Source organism: Lygodium microphyllum, chromosome 24 (assembly GCF_053477565.2).
Source record: "Lygodium microphyllum isolate KBCC chromosome 24, Lygodium_microphyllum_v1.1.10, whole genome shotgun sequence".
Classification (NCBI taxonomy): Eukaryota; Viridiplantae; Streptophyta; class Polypodiopsida; order Schizaeales; family Lygodiaceae; genus Lygodium; species Lygodium microphyllum.
In genome coordinates this window covers 47,240,433-47,263,057 of record NC_141158.1, presented here as the reverse complement: position 1 = coordinate 47,263,057, position 22,625 = coordinate 47,240,433, and the positions used below count along the sequence as shown (strand labels likewise).

General features: G+C 41.2%; 1 protein-coding gene and 1 pseudogene across 1 annotated transcript; both read right to left on the bottom strand.

Annotated features, from left to right (window-relative positions):
- Nucleotides 1-2,318: 2,318 nt before the first annotated feature.
- On the bottom strand, nucleotides 2,319-2,894 carry LOC148015047 (armadillo repeat-containing protein LFR-like; the record flags this gene model as incomplete). The annotated part of the gene is made up of 1 exon (XM_087665167.1): nucleotides 2,319-2,894. A coding segment is annotated over one exon (576 nt), but the record flags the coding sequence as incomplete, so codon positions are not given.
- On the bottom strand, nucleotides 2,895-11,262 carry LOC148015046 (armadillo repeat-containing protein LFR pseudogene; annotated as a pseudogene).
- Nucleotides 11,263-22,625: the final 11,363 nt, after the last annotated feature.

Sequence of the window (22,625 nt, the reverse complement as noted above, 5' to 3'; positions counted from 1 at the left end):
GGTCCGTCCTACGGATGGGTGGTCTCGGTTGGCCAAGAACTTTTCTCAAATCACGATGGATAGCAGGAAGATCGTCAAAGAACACGAACAATAAAAGCGTTGACCTAGATTTATGAATGAAACCAATTTACATTGTTTTAGGGGAACGGAATGGGACTATGCCCTATGGCAGAGAGATTGAGCTTTGCATCCCTCTCGTTTCCCATTCTCCTTGAACCAAGTGCAGCGTGAATTCGCTTCGGACCTAGCATTTCTGCGTAAAGTAGTTCACTTGGGTCTGATGCTACTTGCCGTTAGGAAATGACAAATAAGGAAAACCCTAATTCAAGTCGATCCTAAGTGGGAACGGTGGAAATACATCCGTTACGTGGCAGACGCAGAAAGCCCTAGATCGCAAACCTCGAAACATTCCATGGAGTGCCGGACGGAGCTTTCTAGACATCCTTTCTGATGGACTGCTAAGACGTTGTCGAAGGGTTTCGAAATCAAAGTCGCAACTTCAGAAGTCCTTGTTAAATTTCAGGATAGAAGATCAATCAACATCAACAGCTTCAGTTTCACAAAGGAATCAATTCAGATTTAAATACCAACTAGTTATTCAAAAACTGCAGTTCTTCACGTCCCTTCTTGCTATTTCAAAAAGAAATTCGCTGGTTGGTACTGTATAAGAAACACCAAGATAATTTGTATGCAAAAGACAGGACTCTTGATATTCTAGAGAGAAATAACAATCTTATTCAGATAGGATAGCATTCCAATTCTGTAAACAAACTGTCTTCAAGTTTTCTATATGAGCTGCAAAATTTTACAAAAAGATTCATGGTACATATTTCAGCATCAATCCAGATAGACATTGGGTTATTGATCTTTAGTCGATGGTGAAGTTTACAAAGAAGAGCTCAATGGATTTCTAAAAGCTCATCTTTCCCCTGTCTAATAAACATTTGAAAGCTCATATTTTGAATTCTGCACATCTGAATTCTGTACACCAGGGTCTCTGTTCAATCCTTTGTCATCATCAGCAAATGCACATCCGATTCAAAACTTCGAATTCAGCAGGATACACATTTTCGTGGATAAAGCCCGGGTTTCTATTCAATATATTGTACGGCTTTTCATGAGTATCATTGTGAATGATATTAAGGTTCTTGTGCATACCGTCCAGGTTAGCAAAAGTAGACTGTCCTGGGTCTTTAATTCAAAGTGGCTGATCATGCCACACTATAACGTTGCATTCATTACTTCTGAGTAGTAAAAGTCCTTGGAATTCATCACTTCTGACCAGTAAAAGCCTTTGGAATTCATCACTTCTGAGAAGTGAGGACGGAGCGGGGAAGGAATCCTGTTGTATGGCCAAGCCTGGGGAGCGGTCAGTAACTCAGAAATTGGAAGCATAACGTGCTATTAGCTGGCAACATGGGATCCTTTGCAGGCAAAGCTCTGTGGTAGCTGCAGATCTTACCCCTAGAGCTTACAAGGCGGTAATTCCGTCACATGCTAGCCATGCCTGCAGATCTGTGAATTGAGCGACAAGATTCTTTGTCCTCACGTGACCAAGCCGGTGAGAGCAACATCGGGACATTAGCAGCAACACAGGCAAGAACCCCCAATTCTCTCTGGATTACGTATGTTCGGCGAGTTTGCAATCTAAAGAGTCTAGTCCGTGATACACATTGACCCATTCAGAGACCCAATTCAGAGTCCTCAATACCCATTGTCGAGAAGTCTGCAGAAAGGAAGGGGATGGAAAATAGGGTAGCTTCCAGGAGGCTTCATGGTTGAGCAGGATTTTGACAACGTTTATCTGACCTGCTACCACTGCATCATTTGGCATCTGATGCAATGGCTCTCTTTTTTATCTGCCTCAGTCATAAAAAATCATGGAATTGTCCTTCGCTGAAGACCCCGTTATCTTTCACCGTCCTCTCCTCCTTGTGCTTACTCGGAATACATCGCCTTCTTCTCATTATGCTCACTCAAACGCAGAATAATTCATGATTCTGCATCGCTTCTGGTGCCCATTTTCATCTCTGTTGCATTAGCAGTCGGACTCCTTTGCTGCGTTTTCCCCCAGTCCGTCGTCTTGATCTTCTCTGTGACATTAGCCTCCTCCTCTCCCTTCCATCTTCGTTGTCCCATAGTCCCCCCCAGAAAACCAGTGGCCTCCTAAATTCGCCTTCCGCTTAATCAAGCAGCCCCCAAGTTGCTTTCTTTTCCAATCGCTTCCCCCCCTTCCACAATATCTTCCTCTTTTCCCCAAAACAGGATTCGCCTCATCTCTGAACGGAACGGCCCTGCCTACTTGCTTTTCCCCCATTTTAATAGCATACCACGCAACTTTTGCATATCAAAAAGCGGCCTTCTCCTAATTGACCGACTTCAGCAGAATTGTAGAAAGCTGCAACTGGTGCTGCTTGTGCATCTTCCCTAGGCATGCTCAACAAATCCACCAATCGTTTGTAAATCTGCGGTATAAATGAAACAAGAGAAGGTTCATTGTCTGGGTTGACTACAAGTCTCCCCAGTAACTCTGCAGCAGAGCAATGCCACGCTTTTACAGGGGACTCTAGCATCTGTAGCATTGCTTCAACTGCTCTTTTCTCCATGGTTCTATCTTGTGGGTCTGAAACTCGTTCAGAAAACATCCGCAGATTGAGGTATGGTGCTAAGTTGACAATTGTCTCAACTGCATTGGTGACTAATTCTTCATCTTCTGTATGGTGATCTTCCATACATTGGATTAAGGTTTCTAAACAATGGCGATGCTGAGCCATGAAAATCTCATTTTCAGGCATGAATGAAAAATTCCGGAGAACATTCGAAGCAGCAACAGCACATAGCTGCCTCTCAGCACGACCCTCTTCATCCAAGTTAAAAGACCCTTCTTCATCAAGTCAAACTTCAAATCCTTTTCTTGGAATTTCCTTATCTACAGTCTCATCATCTGCACCAAGGCTCTCATGCAGAGACCATCGTTCATTAGCGAGTCCCAGACGACAATCCATATTGACTTCCAGCATTGATCCGACGCCTGCGGTAGCCATTGTTTCTACTCCTCTCAGGCAAGGCAACGGCAAGTTTGGATTCCATCCAAAGGCTTTGAACTTTCACAACATACAAGAGAAAAAGTAAAGCTGTTACACAGGCTTCTGCTTATGCACCTTCCAGATCTTTTGTGCCCATACTACTGCCATTTCACACATAGAACATCCAGTTGTAGATGTTAGAAACATCCTCACGAAGCCTATAATCGACATATCTTGAAATAAGTGTAGCCCATGAGATTACATCTAGAGTTACCAGTCTACCAAAACTCCTTGTTCTTCTTTGTCTTCAGCATAGAATAAAAGAGCAAACATAACAACTAGATATGTACAAAGTATCAAATCACACACATGACTTTTGGGTGGTTTACACACCTCGAATGCGCAGCAATATGACATCCACCCCCTCTAATCCTGCGCATCCTCCGGATGGGCCAACTACCCATGATCGTTGTCATCAAGATCCACAAACAGATCAATCTCTTCGTTATGCATTTCCGGTAGATCAACAAGATTATCTGTCATATCATCTGTTTCTTCCATTGGAGTTTCTTCTTGTTGCTATTCTCTTGAAAAATTTTCCAATGCATATTCCTCATCATCTCTTTTCTTGAAAATCTTGATTCTTTTTCCAGCAATAGGCACTCTAAGCACTGTCCCATCCAATTCTATCAGCTCATATGTTGCATTATCAAAGACATGTCTGACTATGTATGGCCCAAACCATCTTTTCACCATCTTCCGAAGCGCAGTATGCTGATTTTCAAGGCTGCTATCAAAGACCAATACCCAATCTCAATCTTCTATTGCTCTTGGATGCAAGCGATGCCTACTGTCAAACCTGTCCTTATTTCTTAGTCTAGCAACCTTCAACCTGTCAATAGCTAGCTGAATATCCTTAGGTCTCCTCTCCAATTGTCGAATCCGAAGAGCTAAGAGCTCCTCTCTCATCAAATTCTCCTGCCAAGGTAAAACTGACCAAGTCAAAGCACAAGTCTCAATCGGCATAATAGGTTTCTGACCATACATCAACTCTGCAGGCATATATCCTGTGGTAACACTATGAGTTGTACGATCAGCCCACAAAGCAAATGGTAGAAGTCTCGGCCATTCTCCAATTCGTCCTCTACATGCTTTGGCTAATGCTTTCACTATCGGCGGATGCCCTCTTTCACTCTTTCCATTTCCCTCTGGATTATATGCTATGGTTAGAGCCAACTTGATTCCTAGCTGAGAGAAAAACTCCCTAGCTTCATCTGCATCCAATTCACCACGATCCGCAGTGATCTTACCCACACAACCATACCTGCAGAAAATTTCCTCCAATAAGAACTTACACACTGCACTAGTGGTCTTCGTTCTCAAAGATCTGCCCTCAACATGATTGGTAAGATCCTCTCTAGCCAAAACAATGTACCTCATCTGCCATAGACCCATAGGCATGGTAACCAAATCAACTACCCACTTATAATGAATGCATAGCGGATAGGTCGGATGAAGCTCATCTCGATGACGCAGTACTGAATACATCTGGCAGTCTCTGCAAGTCTCAACAAAGTGAGAAACATCTCTATACATGCCTTTCCACCAATATTTCTCCTTGATTTTCTCATAAGTAGCCCATACTCCTCTATGACCAGCCCAAGGACTCTCATGAAACTCCCTCATCACCTATAACTGTGTCTCTCTATCGCAGACAACCCGCAAAGGTAATCGGCCTCTTTTCTTCGGATGCTTCCAAAGAAATCTGTCCTTGAGAAAATAACCATAGGCTTTCCTTCTGATCTTCTTGAACTCTTCATCTGTCCATTCATCTCTTTTGCTTAGTGTACTAAGGTACCTGCCAATCTGCAACCAATCTCCAACATAGAGTGACCTATACCAACATTCCTGATAGTAACTCTGTTCACTGGCTGCATGTCATGAATAAATCGAAGAGTGCCATTCTTCTTTGGAACTGTAAACCACCTGTTTGAGTATGGTGCAGATGAAGGCTCAAGGATTCCCAACCTGATTTTCTCATTCAATAAATCAATCAGCTTTGGCAAGTGTGCTTTAGGCACTGGAATAGGTCGGAGATTCCATGGAATATGAGGAATAGTAAAAATGACCATAGGAGCAACAATATCAAGATTCACACATCCAATCTCATGTGGGAAAAAAGTAAATCCCCTTCCATGACGCTCAAGCATCTCCTGAAAGCATTGCTTCTCTATGGGTAACAAGAAATCACCATTTCCAATTTTCAATTCAGTAAGAGTCTCTGCAGAAAATTTATGACCAATATGCTCCGGATTCCTCAAAATTTGCTGTTTAGCAGCCCTCTCTATTTGCTGATCACTGTCAGGTGGAAGCGGTACAGCAACCGGCTTCACCTTCTTATCCACAGTTTTGTATTTCGTGTTAACCCTGGCTTCATTATGCTCTTCTGCATTACATAAACCTTGCTGTAAATCAGCAATTCTGCACTCCAATGGCTGAATATTCTCAGCCCTATGCTCTATGGGCTGCATAGAAACAGTCCCAAACTCTGAATGCTGAAATATTTCAGCAGTAAACTCTGTTGGCTGAAAATTTTCAGCCCTCTGTCTCTCTGAAAGCTGATCATAACCAGCTGGAAACTCTGTTTGCTGAATTTCTTCAGCACTCAACACTCTTTGCTGAGTTACCTCAGCCTCTGACTCAATCTATGACATAAAATCTGCAATTTCGTGAAACATGTCCAGGGACTGCACTAATACATTACCGTGACAATTCAGCATATCAGTTTTCAGCATATCTCCCATCTCTGTCATCGTATCTACACAAATCACACTGTCATACATCCCATCTATGTGCTCATCATCCTCCAAAATTCCTGCATTTTTCAAATTTTTCTCCTTCCTGCATATATACTGCTTTGCAGCTCTAGGAAACCTAGAAGTCTTTTGATAACTCATCGAACTGTTTGCTGAAATCCCAACAAAACCGGAGGAGAAAACACTGTTGCCAGGAGGCGAGAACTCCAATCTCCACTCCTCTGTACCACCGTCGTCTCGCGAAACGGCGGTACCTAATGAAAACCCGAATCCCTCACAGTGGGCAAAGGTGCATCTCTGAGGGTATCTCTGTTTCTAACATGGTTCACACATACAGTCATAAACTAAACTGCTCTCATACCATCTTTACTGCGAATCCATGCATAAGCAGATCCATCATCCATGACCTTTGTTTCCATACGCATCTCTGTAATGAATGGATGACCAAGAATTATGGGATAAGAGCATGAATCCTACACAAAGAAATAAAAATCCTCCTCTACATCACCAATAGAAACCTTGACACTAGGACAGGCAGCATACAAATCACCTGCAGTGTTATTGGCGGCTCTCATACGCCACCCATGCTCTACATCCATAGGCAATCTGTTACTCTCATAAACTCCACGAACTATGAGATTAATCTCTGAACCATGATCAACCAATGCAATATAAGGCACCTGTTTCTCTCCAATCTTTACCATCATCTCTGTAGTTGCCCTAGCCCAATGGCTCCACAAAAAGTGACTACGCGGTATCATGACAGGCTCATCAATTTCAGCATAATGCATAGGCTGAACCCTCTTCTCTACCTGCGGAAAAACAGAAGCATTATCAACCATAACCTCATCCTCATCCTCATCCAACTCCCCAATCAAAACTCCCTGTGTATCAGTGGTAGACAATGAATGCATTTTCCTCTTCAGGACCTCCTGAAACTGATCCTGAAACTCTCTTTTCGAGATGCCCAAAATTTCAGAAATAGTGAAAGTCACCTCACTGCCAAGTATCTTATCATTAAAGATTTTCTTCATGTCTGTAGATGACTCAATATCGGACATCAATCTGAATCCTGGCTGCTTTCTCTCTCTAGGCTCTTGCCTCTTTTCTCTCTTTTGAGCATCCTCCATCTGTCGATCTGGCCCTGATCATGAAGACGGTCCTGCAATAGGTGGAGTAACAAACTCACCCCCTCTAGTCTTCTTAGCTGCACTTGGATTTTCTTCATCCCTCTTACGCTTCTCCTCAACAAGTACATCAGCACCATGAGACTTAGCCAAATAAGCATAAATAGAGTACCTGTCAATAGGCGAGTCCCAACCTGTCTCTGATCTGATGCTAGAGCCTGCACTAGTCAAAACAGTTTGCTGAATTTTCCCCTTGTTTGCAGTCTCCATAGCATAAGTCCATAGCGCTAACTGAGTCTCTGATCCCTTCTCAATCTGGACTCCATATGCAGAAGCATCACCTCTTGCTATCACATAAGAAGTACGCGCAACCATGTCATCCACTAACTTCTTCATTCCACCTTTACCAAAGTTGGTAGCAAGTGGAGCTCCTGTCTCAGTCAACCAAATCTTACCATCTTGCCCCCAATATACCAAATTCTTCCTCCTTGCATCCTGAAAAGATTCACAATCCCTACAATGCTGATGGTCCGTACTATCACACCAAATACATCTCTGATCTCTCCTAGGTGCACTAAGAGCACTAGAAGAAGTAGTAGGCGCAGTCGAAGCAAACTGCTCCTTCAACTTTCCCACCAACTCCGCTTTGACTGACTCCAGTGTCAAATCTATTATGCCTTTGATTATGTCATCAAGAGAGGTAGGCACCGATGGAGCAGAAGGTGTAGGCATCGGTCGTGGAACAGGAGGAATAGATGGAGTGGAAACAGTAGGCACTGCATAGGCCAAGAAACTGGCTGAGGAGGAGAAGAAATAATAGGGATAGAAGCAGGTATAGGAGCTGATGATGGTGTAGGTGTCATGGAACCATTGTGTAGGCGAGTCTTCCATATCCTCCTCTTGGTCAAAGTCGAGACTGCATCCTGAGCATCCTGCCAATCCGTTTTAAGACCCATAGGCTTCATGCGATCTTCAAGAAGCTCACCCAATTCTTCCTGAAGAGTAGGATCTGCAGCTTGCAAGAAAAGCTCAACTTTTTCAACATCCAATGCTCTTTGTTCAATGGCATCAAGCTGACTATACCTCTCTTCGAATTCTCGAATCAACTCCGAAGCAGCTAGACCTTTGTTTGGCATGTAGACCCACTCTCAGAATGACCGCCGAGTAGCCATACCAAAGTCCTCAAGGAAGTATTCTTCTTTCAGGGCCTTCTTAAAATCTTGCCAATGTGTATTTTGAATAAAAAGATCAGTCACTTTTGTCCTCAAAGCAGGTGTGACAAGACGAAGGAAGTACTTACTCATAAGTCCAGCTGGAACTCCAAAAAACCCCATCTTGATCTCATATGTCTTCAAATATGCTGAAACATTACACCCGTCAAATAGCTTCTTCTCATTTTCAACTGCTTCAATAGCCTTAGTCGCGCTGTTTGCATTCTCCTGCTCCGAATAGAGTTGCCTTTGCTGAGACAACTGTTGTTGATGCAATTGTTGTTGCTGCTGCATATACAATTGTGTTTGCTGATTTTGGAGCTGTATATACATGGACATATTCTGCAAAATCTGCTTTAGATCCTCTGTTGAAGTACTTAACGCAGCAGTCATTGATGGAACTGAAGTAGAGGCAGCTGGAATTGTAGAAGAAGCTGAAATAGAGGCTGAAGTATCTCCCATCCTGAAATTTTCTGCGACGCTTTCACGTCGGGTTCACCAAAGATGTCGAAGGGTTTCGAAATCAAAGTCGCAACTTCAGAAGTCCTTGTTAAATTTCAGGATAGAAGATCAATCAACATCAACAGCTTTAGTTTCACAAAGGAATCAATTCTGATTTAATAACCAACTGGTTATTCAAAAACTGCAGTTCTTTACGTCCCTTCTTGCTATTTCAAAAAGAAATTCGCTGGTTGGTACTGTATAAGAACAACCAAGATAATTTGTATGCAGAAGACTGGACTCTTGATATTTTAGAGAGAAATAACAATCTTATTCAAATAGGATAGCATTCCAATTCTGTAAACAAACTGTCTTCAAGTTTTCTATATGAGCTGCAAAATTTTACAAAAAGATTCATGGTACATATTTCAGCATCAATCCAGATAGACATTGGGTTATTGATCTTTAGTCGATGGTGAAGTTTACAAAGAAGAGCTCAATGGATTTCTAAAAGCTCATCTTTCCCCTGTCTAATAAACATTTGAAAGCTCATATTTTGAATTCTGCACATCTGAATTCTGTACACCAGGGTCTCTGTTCAATCCTTTGTCATCATCAGCAAATGCACATCCGATTCAAAACTTCGAATTCAGCAGGATACACATTTTCGTGGATAAAGCCCGGGTTTCTATTCAATATATTGTACGGCTTTTCATGAGTATCATTGTGAATGATATTAAGGTTCTTGTGCATACCGTCCAGGTTAGCAAAAGTAGACTGTCCTGGGTCTTTAATTCAAAGTGGCTGATCATGCCACACTATAACGTTGCATTCATTACTTCTGAGTAGTAAAAGTCCTTGGAATTCATCACTTCTGACCAGTAAAAGCCTTTGGAATTCATCACTTCTGAGAAGTGAGGACGGAGCGGGGAAGGAATCCTGTTGTATGGCCAAGCCTGGGGAGCGGTCAGTAACTCAGAAATTGGAAGCATAACGTGCTATTAGCTGGCAACATGGGATCCTTTGCAGGCAAAGCTCTGTGGTAGCTGCAGATCTTACCCCTAGAGCTTACAAGGCGGTAATTCCGTCACATGCTAGCCATGCCTGCAGATCTGTGAATTGAGCGACAAGATTCTTTGTCCTCACGTGACCAAGCCGGTGAGAGCAACATCGGGACATTAGCAGCAACACAGGCAAGAACCCCCAATTCTCTCTGGATTACGTATGTTAGGCGAGTTTGCAATCTAAAGAGTTTAGTCCGTGATACACATTGACCCATTCAGAGACCCAATTCAGAGTCCTCAATACCCATTGTCGAGAAGTCTGCAGAAAGGAAGGGGATGGAAAATAGGGTAGCTTCCAGGAGGCTTCATGGTTGAGCAGGATTTTGACAACGTTTATCTGACCTGCTACCACTGCATCATTTGGCATCTGATGCAATGGCTCTCTTTTTTATCTGCCTCAGTCATAAAAAATCATGGAATTGTCCTTCGCTGAAGACCCCGTTATCTTTCACCGTCCTCTCCTCCTTGTGCTTACTCGGAATACATCACCTTCTTCTCATTATGCTCACTCAAACGCAGAATAATTCATGATTCTGCATCGCTTCTGGTGCCCATTTTCATCTCTGTTGCATTAGCAGTCGGACTCCTTTGCTGCGTTTTCCCCCAGTCCGTCATCTTGATCTTCTTTGTCACATTAGCCTCCTCTTCTCCCTTCCATCTTCATTGTCCCATAGTCCCCCCCAGAAAACCAGTGGCCTCCTAAATTCGCCTTCCGCTTAATCAAGCAGCCCCCAAGTTGCTTTCTTTTCCAATCGCTTCCCCCCCTTCCACAATAGCTTCCTCTTTTCCCCAAAACAGGATTCGCCTCATCTCTGAACGGAACGGCCCTGCCTACTTGCTTTTTCCCCATTTTAATAGCATACCACGCAACTTTTGCATATCAAAAAGCGGCCTTCTCCTAATTGACCGACTTCAGCAGAATTGTAGAAAGCTGCAACTGTTGTTGCTTGTGCATCTTCCCCAGGCATGCTCAACAAATCCACCAATCGTTTGTAAATCTGCGGTATAAATGAAACAAGAGAAGGTTCATTGTCTGGGTTGACTACAAGTCTCCCCAGTAACTCTGCAGCAGAGCAATGCCACGCTTTTATAGGGGACTCCAGCATCTGTAGCATTGCTTCAACTGCTCTTTTCTCCATGGTTGTACCTTGTGGGTCTGAAACTCGTTCAGAAAACATCCGCAGATTGAGGTATGGTGCTAAGTTGACAATTGTCTCAACTGCATTGGTGACTAATTCTTCATCTTCTGTATTGTGATCTTCCATACATTGGATTAAGGTTTCTAAACAATGGCGATGCTGAGCCATGAAAATCTCATTTTCAGGCATGAATGAAAAATTCCGGAGAACATTCGAAGCAGCAACAACACATAGCTGCCTCTCAGCACGGCCCTCTTCATCCAAGTTAAAAAACCCTTCTTCATCAAGTCAAACTTCAAATCCTTTTCTTGGAATTTCCTTATCTACAGTCTCATCATCTGCACCAAGGCTCTCATGCAGAGACCATCGTTCATTAGCGAGTCGCAGACGACAATCCATATTGACTTCCAGCATTGATCCGATGCCTGCGGCAGCCATTGTTTCTACTCCTCTCAGGCAAGGCAACGGCAAGTTTGGATTCCATCCAAAGGCTTTGAACTTTCACAACATACAAGAGAAAAAGTAAAGCTGTTACACAGGCTTCTGCTTATGCACCTTCCAGATCTTTTGTGCCCATACTACTGCCATTTCACACATAGAACATCCAGTTGTAGATGTTAGAAACATCCTCACGAAGCCTATAATCGACATATCTTGAAATAAGTGTAGCCCATGAGATTACATCTAGAGTTACCAGTCTACCAAAACTCCTTGTTCTTCTTTGTCTTCAGCATAGAATAAAAGAGCAAACATAACAACTAGATATGTACAAAGTATCAAATCACACACACGACTTTTGGGTGGTTTACACACCTCGAATGCACAGCAATACGACAACGTGTCCTGAAGATACAAGTAGACACGTTGCACTTATGCTTTTGTTGCCATCTCAAAATATTGTTAACATTATTTCCCCCCTAGACAAGTGCGAGTCCATGGCACTCACATCATAGGTAGCATGCTCTAGCTTGCAGCGAAGGATGAAAAATGTTGGGAACAATCGATGAAGGAGTAGTGGTCCTGATGGTGGAGAAATGAATGCTGACGATGAAGATTATATTCTTTCTACTGTGGTTGGTAGTGATGACATTGTTGGTACTGGGGTAGATAGTGAACTGAGGTTGTTATTGGTGACAATCTTGTAGAAGTTGGTGATTCTAAAGTTACACTTGAGGGTTGATCCTAGTGATATCCACAACTAGAATGGTCATTGGAAATGACTGGGATATTGCAAAAGATGGGAGATTTGATGTTGAGTTAGAAGTGATGGCTCATAATTCTCCATGAACTTTTGTACCTACAAAGTAAAATCTCACGTGTAATCACTTCCTAGGGAAAGTGCTAGTCTTCTATTCATGCACATTACATATGAAGATGTTGGTTTGGGAGATGGGTCGAGCCTAAGTGTTGTCCCACACTTGAGGACCCAAAATTGTGAATAGGTTATGGTGCAAATATACTATGAGTGTACGTGCATACATAGTCTAATACAAAGTTAAAAGACTACTTCAGGCTACTTTTGATTATGTTGGCATATGAAGTAAGGAACCTTGAAGTTGATGAGGATGGGAGAACTATCATTGCTAAGGGAAAAGGGATTGTTAATGAAGAGTATGGAAAAACACGGGTGAGAGAGGGATAAGAGCTAGAGAGTCCAATCCAATATGCTCTTGAAGCGCATGGTTCTCCATTGGACCAACCACTCACAATAGCTGATGCAAGTGAGATCTCTAGACTAAATAACCTTTTCCACCATGCATTGGAGTTCAGTGGTGGGTACTATGATGAAATGGAGTGGAAAGGAAAAAACTGCAAGTGACTCAGGGAGACAAGTCTAACCAAGGTGAGCTGAGACTCCCTAAGTAAGTATTGACCTTGATGTTCCCAAATTAAGAGTGCATAAAAATGGAAAAAGGGCTAGGGGGCTAGAGACAGAGCCAGTCGACTAGGGTCACTGGACACATCCATTTTGAGGACCCCTAGGTGCGGTGTAGTGCATGTGAGGGCTTTTTTTTTCCTTTTTAGTTTTTTTTCTTTTTTATTTTTTTCTCTCTTTTTTTCCTTTTTTTTTGCTTTGGCAAGTCAACTAACAACAATGATATACAATAAGGCATGCTACCTTACAAGGAGAAATGGAATTATGAGAGCGGAAGGCTGACTGCAAATAATAAAACTTAGCGCACAAGATGACTGGTGCACTGAGGTGTGCACAATGAAGATTTGAACATTGAGCCTAGACATGCAAGCACATATCCGCATTTTTTATGAAGCGGTTGTTGAAGAAGATCTTGAACTTGTCGATGAAGACTGGTATGCTCATTGATGAAGCAATTTGCAACTACTCCTAAGGAAGTAGAAATGACCATTAGATGTTGTAGTCAAGGTATGGTATCATTGAAGAAGTGGAACCTCATTGTTGATGGTTCTTTAAGTTTTGTGTTTCTTCATAGAGGCTCCAAGATAAACTTGTTGTCCTGATTGGCCTTTGATATCTTGATGTGATGCCTCTTGAGCTTAAGAACTTCAGGAAGGTTCTGATATGCTAGTGTTAGCTTCAAGTCTTGAATGTTGTTGCAATGTAGGATATTCATGGAAATCTTCTATTGCTGATGATATTGTCTTCAAGCCTTCAGGTTTATTGCATTGCTTTGTCACCTATTGTTTTCATGCATTCACTTGGTGAAACATCAAGAGTACCATGTAGTGGATTCAAGGAAAAAAGATAGAAAGAATTACGAATAACTTTTTTTTTTCTTTGAATTTCACCACCACACAAGGAGTGAAAGGGTTTGAGCTTGTACCTCTTCTTTTTTTTTCCCTCGCATAAGATGTAGTGTTGTTTCTAAAGTCGGAGGGACTTTTGCTCTTCTCAATGTAACAAATTGAGCTAAAGAAAAATATATACAAAGAAACTAAGATTAAAAGGGAAAAAGAGTTAGTATTTTGCAATTTTTGGGATCCACCTGTCATAGAAATTTGGATTGTACTCCAATTTGGCAAAAGCATCCAAGTTAGATGGTTTGGTAACTATTGCACAAATGTAAGTAATCATATCGCCAAGCAAAGAGGGTCCTACAAAGCGACTGGCAATGTGGAGTTCCTCTTCAATCAGAATCTTATCAAGAAATGGATGATATATCAACTTTCATGGCAAGGTGATATTCTGAGCTAGGATGATAGAGCATAATGAAGTGGTCTCACAATAAGTTGAGTCTGCCTAAAGTAGTGTAATAACTAACAACATTTCTCAACTGTGGTCATAAGATGATTGCCATCACAAGTAATCTCAAGTTGATGAGAAAACCACTTCTGCAAGAACAGGAATGACAATTCTGCTCAAGCTCATCAAGTATTGATTGGCCTTGGATTTTGGTCATAGAAGCATAAGAAGGGATAACTTAGCATGATAGTAGGTGCTCCTGAGGCAGAGTCCTAACATATGCCTCCTAAATCATGAGTGTTTTATCAAAAAGATGTTCATTGTCCTCCCAAGTGGAATGCAATTGAGAACCAACTTGAACTGCCTCATCATCGTCAATGCCTAGATCAATCATTGCAAACAACTTGGCATAAGTAGTGTATATGACCTTAAATTGGAGTATGCATTCTATTTGAGAGGAATTGAATTTATTTGCCAAATTAGCAGCCATGGTAGTCAATGGAGGACATAACAGCAAAGGATTGATGCCAAAAAGGAGTGTCAGGTTTAGTAGGGCTGATCTGGAGATGTGTCTTAGCAACCTCCTCTAGAGCATCTTGGCGTTCAACCAACTCAATTGGGAGTAACTAGTGGGGTGAGTTAGTAGGGACATAAGTGGCATTGGACCTAGGATCTTGAGTCACAAGCATCTTTCTTCCAGCCACTATGTCTAGGTTAGTAGAAGGTTTATATACATCACTCTATATCACATCATTTGATGAAGATTCAGTCATTGTAGTACTAGAAGCAAAGGTAAGATTTGGTGTTGTGTCATGTAACCTTAGAATAAACCATTCATAGAAATTAGGATTGTATTCTAATGAAGCATGCTCATCAAGAATTTGTGGGTCATGGGTGAGACAAAAGATATATCTAGTGACATCAATCATCATGTATCATTATCCTCAGAAAGAAGTTTGTCACACAAGGGATCAATTTTAGCCAATTTAGAAATGTTGACACCACGAACAAGTACAAGCACTCAAAGAGATGTAGGAGCCACATATGTAGGATCATGCATTGGAGTGCAAAGTTCCTTTCTTTGCTTAGCAATAGTCATTAGGTGGCTACCATATCGTACAGGTAACCCTCCACTAGAATACCATTTTCATTCAAACTCACTTTGTCCTTATGATTTCTTGGCCAATGCTGCAACATCTTCCCAACTTATTGTGTGCTTCCCAGTGTAGAACACACGAATAAAGCGATGCTTATCCTGCTCTACCTTGGTCATTTTCTTTATAACATCTCCCATGATGGCTGGGTAAATCCAACAAATTTGTGATTTCTCTGACCATGTCAAAGGCTTTTCTAAGAGTTTTTTATGCTCAGCGGTATGAATTCCAAGGTCGGCATGAATATATGAACGAATGAAGGCAAGAGTGTTTCATCTAGTTCTTGAGAACTCGTAGCTTCTAATTGATCTCTGTATTTCCCCCTCTTTTCTAACATCTCCATAATCAATCATTTAGCTGGTTTCAAGTGTATTGGAGCTTTTCGTCGAGAAGAACATGACTTGTGAATCAATGTTTTTCATTTCTGCTCCTCCATTTTTCTATGGAGTGTAACTACAAGTAAGATGCATGTTAAGCCATTCTTTGTCAAGAATTTATCAAACTCATTGGAGACATACTCACCTCCACTATCAAATCTCAAACAAGAGATAGAACAGTCAAATTCCTTCTCAACCTACTACTTGAACTCTTTAAAAACAACAAGGACTGCATCCTTCGGCTTCAAGTTATACACCCATGTCTACCTATTGAAATCATCAATAAATGTGACATAATACCTGGATCCACCAAGAGAAGCATTATGGGGGGGATGATCCCCAAACATCTCAATGAACAAATTACAGTGCTCTAGAGCTGTTCTGAGCATGCTTCATGAACAAAATTTGAGACTGCTTTCCAAACTAACATGCATCACAAATATGACCTAAATCCAAGTAGGCAAACTATAACTAGATATTTTTTGTGCATATAGTATGCAATGTTTAGACATCGACATGTCCAATGTACTTATGCCAGATCTCAAGATCTCTAACTATGCTGTGTCTATGTGCAAACATAACTTATTTCAGCTATGGAATATTAGCATCTAGGGGGGAATAAATGACTATGTCTTCAACAACTAGTTATCAGCTTATAGCCATTTCCAAACTCCTTCAGCTCCAACAGCAGCTAATTGATCACCAATGGTCTTGATCTCTATGACATAGTCATGTATTGACCATCCTTTTCTATCCATAGTGTTAAACTTTTTTTTTAGCTAATTTTTTTGTACACTAGTGGTAGTGCCATAGTAATGCATCAAGATGTCTCATGCATCCTTTGGTGACTTGCAATTCATGATATGCATGACCATTGCATTTGAAATACACAGTGAGAGCCAATGCAAGACTCTGCGTGTTTGAGCCAAGCACAACGTGCTTTCTATTATTTAGTAGTGGGATTTCTTTATGGAAGCTTTGGTTTGGCCTCATCACCTATGATAAGATCCTAGTAGCCTTTCCCAATCAAGAAGTTATTCATGTGACATTTCTATATTTCATAGTTATTATTATCCAACTTATCACCGACCATCTGAGTGATGTTGTTTGACCCCCTTGCATTTGCAATATCTATAAACAATAGTATTCACTATGATATCCAAGTTGATTGTGCTATCAATACCTAACTCCCTACACACCACTATTTATTTTCACTAATGAAATGCTTGCATAGCATTCAAAGAATACATGTGCATTTATTTACTCTACATCTAGGTCATTTCAACTCAATTTAGTCATGCAACATACATCAATAGCTTAGTTAAAGTCATAAAAATCCCAACTAATTTACATAGGCATACATTTGCCAAACAAGAGAGTTTTAGTCCTAGAGTAAACTGCAATAATGTCTCTGCAACAACAAGGTATTTTAGCTCAGTGGCATGTCAAAACATGTGATAACCTTGCCCGTAACATTTGGTAGCAATAACATATTCATATAAGCATCACTGACTACATATACTTTAGGCAAACATGAAAACAAACCTTCCAAACATAATATTAGTGAGTTTGGGAATCTCCCAATTCCCATTTTTTTAATACTAAAAAGGTGGCACTCGAATAACATGCCCATAAGTTTCTCAAATCCATATGATATGGCCTATCATAGGAAAGCACTTGAAAAATGGAATCTTGTAACGTGTCCACTTGTTATCTTCAGGACACTTCTTAGCAGTCCATCAGAAAGGATGTCTAGGAAGCTTTGCCCGGCACTCCCATGGAATGTTACGAGGTTTGCGATCTAGGACTTTTCGTGTCTGCCACGTAGTAGAAGTATTCCAGCCGTTCCCACTTAGGACCGACCTGAATTAGGGTTTTCCCTATTGGTCATTTCCTAATGGCAACTACCGTCGAACCCAAGTGAGCTACTTTACCTAGAAACGCCAGGTCCGAAGCAAATTCACACTACACTTGGTTCAAGGAGAATGGGAAACGAGAGGGATGCAAAGATCAACCTCTCTGCCGTAAGGCATAGTCCCATTCCGTTCCCCTAAAACAGGGTAAATCGGGATCAATTATAACTCTAGGTCAACGCTTTTGTTGTTCGTGTTCTTTGACGATCTTCTCGCTATCCATCGTGATTTGAGAAAAGTTCTCGGCCAACCGGGACCACCCATCCGTAGGACGGACCTATGGCCACATCCACCGCACTTTCCTCAGGTTGTTTTAGTTATTTAATTACCTAGCACTTTTAGTTGGACATGTATCAATCAACTTCCTCAATTAGCTCATTAGGCACTAGTTCCTTCACATAATCATAGCACTTCACATAGAAAAGCAATGTCAAATAAGTTCCTTTTTAACAAGTTAACATATTTATCTTTGAAATACATAAAGTCTAGCCCGTAAGCTTATCCACAATCCACCCAAAGGCTGGCTATCCAGCAATCCACAGGGATCACTAATCCAAGATTCCACCCATAGACTAGTATGCAGGCCTCGAGCTCCAATCCTGAGTCACGTTAGCCTCTTCGAAAGATGAGGGATTTACTGCCAGAGCCCCCCCTGGCACCCAAGTATCCTCCCACTCCAAGTAGCGCTTAACGGAGAGACCTCTCGCGGTGGGTTCGGTCCACCTTCCCAGTGCGGTTAACAACCCCCTTGGTTAGGGGCAGGCAGGCAGTCGGGGGTAACTGAAGTTGCCTCTCCCTTCAGGCCTTCAACCTAAAGCATTAGATATCCATTTATCCTTTAATTCTTTGATCAAACAAAGCAAAACAGTGCTCTTAAATATGTAACAAGCACAATCATTTCCATTGGTCGTTATTGTTGGCCAACTGCTAAGGAGTGAATCCTTCTTTCCAAATGCGTCCAGCAATCGATCCGGGATCAATTGCGGTTTGGCAAGATCCCCCTAACTTGGGTTAGGGCCATACCCTATTAACCCTATTCGATCAATACCTTAAGTTCAAATGTTATTTCAATTTATCGGTTGGTCTTTTTCTTCCAAACAATTATCTTTTACCCAAGGAAAATACTATATTAGGACGATTATTCATCCTCTTGCAAGATAACTTGCATAAGAATCTGCCAACCTCATTCCAAGGAATTGGCCATTTCCTTGTGCTCCGATCACAAGATCATGTGACTCTGTAACTTGTTGCACAAGTGTCGCATCAAACTGTGGGACCATTCTAATCATGGTGAAATGATTAGATATAATTATCAGTTCCTGATTGCATTAGGCTGACATTGTCGATCCTAGGGTTCCAAGTTCCATCTTTTTAGCGAGAGATTCTTAGGGAAAAACCCTAGACCTTTTCTCGTAAGTATGTCCTGATGTTCCTACATTCCGTGAAGGTGGGCAAGTATTTAGGGTATAGGAGTTTCAGTTTTAGTGATACGTGTGACTAGGTAAATGCCTTTACCATGCTAACCCCAGTCAGTTCCTTGGGATATGTTGCATTGAATTAACCCTCTTCTAATGAGTACTCCACGGTTTTTAGGTGTTTAGGTTTATGCCAATTTAACTTGTTTATTCTTGAAGATAATTACACTATCATTTCCATAACCACATGACTCATTGTCTATGCGTAAGTTGATTTTCAAACCCTAATTTTTCGGTTCAAGATCAAGCATAGGTTAGGTTATAGCCTAATTCTAATTAATCATCCTATAACTTGCGAACAAGATTCATGCTAAACAAGAAGCCTTTTACTAATAATTATGCAGTTGAAAAATGATAATTGACTAGAGTTATGCAACTTAAGAATCATTTCATGCCTTGCTATTTCCTATGGATTATTAGCACTTTCCTTAATGACTCATTGCAAAGAAGATATGTCCTAATAATGCGACACGCAATTTATACTCCCATGCGTAAATGGAGTGCCCTATCTTAATTCTGTTTTGTAAATATGGATCTTAATCTAAGTTCAATTCATTAAAATGCACAAAAACTACTTGCTAGAAATGCATATCAATCTTCTGCTCACTTTATTTTGTTCGTCTTTTTAAAAATACTAATGGCCGAACTCTTCTGTCTCGTGAGCTAATTCTTTCAAAATTAATCAAAGTTTTTAAGACGAAAAATGCATCCTATCTCCAAAAATTATCCATGCACGATTGAATTATAACAACATAAAATTTAGGAAGGAAAACCTGGACTTGTGGTGAGATGTCCACGTGGATGCTAGGAGACGATCGTCCTGCGGTTGCACCTTGGGCTGTCTTAGGAGCCATCGCGAATGTGGCCCTTCCGTCTTGGATGCGGCTTTGCAAAACTCCTTTTGTAATTCACCCGTCCCTTATGAATGATTTTTTTTTTCCTTCCTTTTGTAGAAGCTCCGGTGCAAATTGAATACACGAAAAGAGGTTTAGCACTCAGGCTAATTGGGAGATTGAAGGAAATCCAAGGGGACAAGCTTAATGATACTTTTTAAAGGCCTCAAATAGGATCCACAAGAAAGGGTTATTAACTGGACTTTTAACGGATTGGGAAAAGGGGGCAAAGGGTATAAAAAGACCTTTGAAGGGATATTTCTATGGAGGAGGGGAGAAAACCCATGGGAAGGGTTTAAATCCCAGGAAGGGGGTGTTTTTAAAATCCTCGACAAGTAAGGCCCATTAAAGCCAGGGAAAAAGGCTTAATGGCCTTTTAAAGGACCCACAAGAAAGGGAAAAAGGTGTAAAAGACCCTTATGAGGGGCTTTTGTATGGAGGAAAAAGGTGTCAAATACCCTTAACAGTGGATTTTTTGTGGGGTTTTTTCTTTTTGTGTGGGGGGGGAAAACAAAGGTATAAAAGGGGCTAAGAAGGAATTTTTCATGGGGGGGAAAAGGGGCCTAAGGACCACATGAAGGCCCTTCAATGGCAAATCGGGGGGGGGGGAAGGGGGCTTATAGAACCCTTAGGAGGGAATTTGTGGGGTATTCTTAAGAGCCACAAGAAGGGGGGCTTAGGAGGCCCAACCTTGGAAGCTTCCAAGGCTTCTGGATAGTTGTAGAGCCCACATGGAAGGAGGCCAAGACTGGCGGCAACTTGGGATCTAGGCGGCAGTTGGCTCTCATGGCAGCGGCGTCCTCTTCATGCTCTCACGGCAGCACATTCTCCCCCTGGCTATGGCCCATACTCCTTATATAGGTGAGGGGAGGGGGATCCTCCCTCCCCCACGCGTCAATGAGCATGAGCCTCCCCCCTTTAAGCTCCAACAAGGAGCTTAGTGGCCTTGATAAAGCCTTCTCCTCCAGCATGACAGTCGGCTAGAGGAGAGAGGGTTTTTTTTTTTTTTGGCTATTATCCTAACCTAAGAGGGCATTCATATGCAAAATGCATAGTTAGATTGGGAAATATTACAAATCTATTGAGCTATGGAGTGCTTGATTTGGAGTTATGGTGTTCAAGTTATGACAAATCCAAAGATTTGACCACGTGTCCCAAACTTATGGAAAATTCCCATATTCCGCAATATGGTGTTTCCAACAAACACTAACTATTCAAGGCCATTTTATACTAGTAGTAGATTACTTCAAAACTAAGAAAGCAATACTCATGTCATCCCAAAGACTATCTCAAACTAATGTAGCATCATTAGAGCATCAATAAGCATCATTAAATGGTTTAGTAAGCTCTAGACATGGGAGTACAAGCTATTTCAAATTGATTACATTATACAATTTGTTGTTCTTAGTTCTTTGTGGACTTCCAAGCTTAACCTAGAGTGAATATATTGCCAAAGTCAATGCAAAAAAACTCTTCAATATCATAGTGAGCTACTCATTTCAAGTGGGCTATTGTACTTGTCTTTGTTGCCCAAGAAAATAGGTGCATTTTTCGTGCAGTCATGCAAACCTTGATGCAAGTTTATTGCTATTAACTACTAATACACTACTAATTATTATTGCTATATTCAACACTTAATAATGCTAGAGATACTCTAGAAGATTAGCAATATAATTTCCACTCAATAGCCGACAATGAAGGTATCAATCATTGCTATGTTGCTATCCACACAAGAAATTTGGAACCAGGTGTAACCTTGTAGGTTCACGTTATTGGAGGGATGTTAGTCAAAAGGGTGTATCCACCACTGAGGATTAGAGAGAGAAGGAAGTAGAGAATAAGATATAGAAGAGAAGAAAAAGAATGGATACGGGATTCAAATCTACCAAAGCCTTTACACAACATAAAGACAAAGCTCAATGATTCAAAGCACTATATATTGATAGAACCTAAGAAGATAAACAAAATCCTTATTTGGGACTACTTGGAAGTAATCTCCAAGCATTAGATTTCCTAGAGCTCCCTGGTAGAATAAAAATGTGCACCAAAAACTAGCTTCTTCCCTACTACTCAAAACAACAAATCTGATGGTTCTGTTGGCTCAAAAAGGGGGGGTAAAATTGCATGACACCTGATCAAAATTCTCCTAGATTGCTCTTTCTTCTTCTTCCTATGAGAGTGCGGTTTGCTGCCTAAAAATTATGATCATAAACCACCACGCAAATTTGGAAGCTCCTCTTTTTTTATAGGATTTTCCAAACTATTTGAAAATCAACATGCTTTTTGTACGTCACCCTATTCTAGAAGTTTTCTATACCTTTTTAGGATATTTACAATAAAAAATATCCAAAATATCAAAAATAGGGTAAAATTATCCAGAAATCCCATATTTTTGAACCATCCATACTATGGACACTGACACTAATGACTAATATGGTATTGACTCTCTAGATCAATAAGAAACCTAGATGATGATGCACTCTAGGGTTTTTCACACTATGTTCGTGTAGTAGTGGCATGGCATCCACCCCTTTTGAACCTACACGTCCTCTAGTATGTGACACCAATGCACCACCTAGATCAAAGACCCATAGCGCCAACTTGTCACTCATCATGCACATAAGAAGGCATCCCTCTGGATCATTGATCAAAATATTGAGCATCTGTACAAATTTTGAGCCACACCTAGTATCCCCTCTAGGGTCATAAGGCCTTGGGTGCACATCATATACTAGAGGTTGTGTAATCTCCATATTCATGCTCAAAATACACCCATCAACAAATACATCGCAACATGCCTACTCTTTCAAAGTCCAATGCATGGAAATA